This window comes from Microchirus variegatus (genome assembly GCF_963457635.1).
Source record: "Microchirus variegatus genome assembly, chromosome: 5".
In the NCBI taxonomy this organism is placed as follows: domain Eukaryota; kingdom Metazoa; phylum Chordata; class Actinopteri; order Pleuronectiformes; family Soleidae; genus Microchirus; species Microchirus variegatus.
In genome coordinates, this window is record NC_139806.1 from 34,086,414 (window position 1) to 34,090,244 (window position 3,831).

General features: G+C 37.6%; 1 protein-coding gene across 1 annotated transcript in view; it reads right to left on the reverse strand.

Moving 5' to 3' along the window:
- Nucleotides 1-683: 683 nt before the first annotated feature.
- The window catches only part of spryd7b (SPRY domain containing 7b), a 6,075-nt gene continuing 2,927 nt past the window's right edge, over nt 684-3,831 (reverse strand). The window contains exons 4-5 of the mRNA XM_083889109.1: nt 3,289-3,391; nt 684-1,733 (exon numbers count right to left, since the gene is read on the reverse strand). Coding sequence (XP_083745235.1) covers nt 1,636-1,733; nt 3,289-3,391 — 201 coding nt within the window. The 3' untranslated portion in view covers nt 684-1,635. The remainder of the gene's footprint in view (nt 1,734-3,288; nt 3,392-3,831) is intronic.

The following is a 3,831-nucleotide window of genomic DNA, read 5'->3' on the forward strand; positions in this document are numbered from 1 at the left end:
CCGCACTGAAGGGGCTCTCGACTGCGTAACCACGGAGACCCCTCGATCCTTCATACTTCTGCGTCATGGTGACGGATACGCACTGCAATTTCCCAGTAGTCGGAGACAGATTTGGTACCAAATTATTAAAAAAAAACATTTAATTTTGTCACTATTGGTCTAAAAAGAACTTGTTTTGAAAAAATAAAAATAAAAGTACGATTACTCGCTGTAAATGAATGCTCCCTGTGCGGTGCGTAATAACAACTCTATGACTGCAGCGTCTTCAGTTACGCAGCGCCATAACTCTGGCTTACCTTGGTCAATTAGGGTGATTGACAGCTCGTTTTAAACCTCTAAACCGGTAGAATCAGACACTGGTCTCCAAATGCGTGTGAATCACTTCATTAGCGAGTCAAAAGGGCATAAATGCATATGACGTATTTGTGCGGACATCCGCCCTTCTCTAATCAGAACGACCTAATGTCGCTCTGTAATGATCAATCAGACCGGGATTTGTCCCCAAAGCATGCTGGGAAGTGTAGTTCTTCATTAGAAGTGGTTTTGTTCTGGTGTCGTGCCGATGTAGGTATGTGAGTACGCCCTCTTTCAGTATGAAAACTGCGCACTCTCTTATACATGAGGCCCCTGGAATTCAAAGAAATACTTCAAGACACAAAAGGTTTATTGAGTCAACGATATTTGGATTTGCTTGTACAGTAGCTTCACTTCATCAAAAAACAAGCAGTTGAAATATTTAACTTCAGCAAAGGATATGCAATGCCAATACAACACAACAGATCTACATTTCAACCCACACATCTCTAATCAGAGACAATCGGCACCCGCTCAGGTGATATTCTGATATTTAGAATAAATCATCTTAAAAATATGCCAGGAAAGTGTAAACTAAAGGGCTTTTCAGAAAGGAGACCTCAGTGAAAAGTCAGTCATAGACTCTTGCTATCCCCTGGCATGTGCACTGATGTCAAATGCAGTTAGTATTTTAAACCCTGCTGTCTGGACGAATTCAAATCTAAACCATCCTGCAACATCCCACTTTAATTGTGTTTTTTTTGTTGTTTTTTAATAAAGAGCAAAAGTGAAGAGAAATTGTTGACTGATTTAAAGCTGATCCTCAAATCAAGATGGTGCCATATTGTTATTTCTTTTCAAAGCAATACATTTGTAATTCAAATAAATAAAAATAAATATAGAGCGTAAGCCGAGATGTCAGTTTAGCTGGTGGGAGAATTGAAGAATCGAGAAACATGTTCATATAACAATATAACAATGCCAATCAAACAAAAATAGAAATAGAGAGAGAACGTAGGCAGCAACTGAACGTATTTCAGTTTAATACAGGATTCATTTAGCATTCACAGAAGGTAATAACTTGAGTTTTCCCATCAGCAGAGACTGAAGGCCATTCATAACCAATCCACGATTGGAAATCCCGACTTCTTCGAGGATACTCCATCATCAGTCCAGAGCAGCGGAAGAGAGGCAAAGGTAATCGGGGTAAAACCAAAGAACAGGCGGTCAAGCCACACTTGAAGATAACATTCAATTAAGGTTGAACTGTAGTGCCATAGAGGGTGCAAGAGGATATACAGGATGACGACATCAAGTGGAGTCGAGGCACCAAGTGCTTCCTTAGAAGATTTGTTGTTCAAAGAGGATCTTCTCAAACCCTTGTGGAGCAGTGTGATAGAAGTCACTGAACTGACAGTCTAAGATGGCACTGTCATCCACTACAACAACAAGAGGAGAAACAAGCTTAGACATCATTTACATGTTCATCCTTTTTCATTTTCTTTACATTTACCTTTGAGCCACTGCAATTTTCTTTTAAAATTCGAGCATTTCTTTTCAAACGGAAACATCCTTAAATATCGTCAACATGTTACACAATAATAATCTGAAGTTGAGAGATTATATTATAATACATCTCAATTTCAGATTGGGAGTTACAGTCCGATTAGAAGTCAAAATGTCAAATGCATAAATTGATTGATTTGATCGTGATGAATTTGGAATACTGAAAATGTAATATCGTGTATCTCAGAAATATATGTAGCTTTTTGTTGTGTGTAACCAAAACAAAATTTAAAGTTGTCCTTTGGAAAGCTTTGTTTAGATTTGTCTGAGACTCATCACTGTTGTTGGGTACATAAAAAAAATCTGTGGTCAAATAAGAAAATGTAAAAAACCCTTCTTATGACTTGCGCGGATCACTGTTATGTAAAAATGCACAAATACCGCCCTCTAGTGGAATAAAAATCTAACTGTGACACGAATGACAAGTCAGAGACGGCGCTTGAGATACAGTGAGGTCCATAAATGTTGGGACATCGACACAACTCTGTTCTTTTTGGCTCTAGACATCACTACAAAGGATTTGCAATGAACAAGATGTGCTTTAACTGCACACTTTCAGCTTTCATTTGAGGGTATTTACTAGGGCTGTAACCATACACAAACTCACCATTCAATTTGTATCATGATTTTTGACCCACGGTTAAAATTTAAAAAACATTTTATTTAAACAACATTTACTTATATAGCAACTTAATGTGACATTTAATGACAAATATTTTGGAACACCGTGAACAGATTTGAACATAAATAACCAAAGATTTCTCTCTTTTCTGTAACAAAATAATACTGTTAAAAAAATACAAAGTAAATGATCAATCAGACTGGGATTTGTCCCCAAAGCATGCTGGGAAGTGTAGTGCTTCATTAGAAGCAGTTTTTGTTCCAGTGGAAATAACTTGTTTTGATAAACAGCAAAGGTTAAGACAACATTTCCGCTTGTATTTCTTGAAAGTCAGTTGTTGTTTTGCTCTTATTTTGGGGCTGGATCCGTGAATCTTGGTCGTAGAGTGATAAAAATGTAACCGTTAGAATCTGTGGATTCTCCGTTGTTTACATAATCACGCTGACGCGCCGGTGCCGCCTTTAAACATGTGCGCTCTAACGTTTTTTTTTCCGTTCCTGCGGGTTTGATCCATCGATGTTTTAAGTGTGTTTGGTGAACATAAAAATGGTTTATATGAGCTTTTAGCTGAGTTTAGACGTGGTTTTATGACGCTTTTGTCGCTGCGTCTGACGCTGCCCCCGGTACTGAAGACATCAGTAAAGAAGAGATTAACGCGATTAAAAAACATAACGCGATGATGATGACTGTAATCAATTAATAGACAAATAGATTATACATCATTGAGGAAAAGAAAGATTTTGAAAATAGACACAGAAGATCCAAAGTAGTCAAATACATACATATATTCTGTGCAAAAGACTCACCATAAACAACCGGGTATACAGTGCCTCGAATCCCTGAGGCTGGACAATGCATGTTCTTCCCATTTAGATAGAGATTCATCTCAACGTGGTCATATGTAATGCCCTGGGAGAATCAGACAAACATGGAATTAAAATTTCTTGTGTTACTCAGAAATGGAAAGTATTACTTTCTACATTCTATTTGTGCACCATTAAAAAAATATATATACAACACTAAAACAAACCATGTTTTGGAGATATGCTAAATTCCTCCAAACCAGTCTACAGTGCATTCGATCCAGCCGTTAAACTGTCTGTGCTAATAAAGATAACATATTTCTGACAGCTTTATATTATAAACAGCTGGAATATAGACATTTTAGCCTTATTAATGCATGTATTACAGCATTACTGTTGCAACAGAATATCTATTGTGGGTCAGTGTGCTCCAGCAGACCTCTGACAGAAGATTGGATCTGTGGAGTTTGTAAACACTCACAAAGGTCACATGTGTGTTGGAAGCACACGCCCCATATGTACACAGACAAGACGGATATTAAGAAA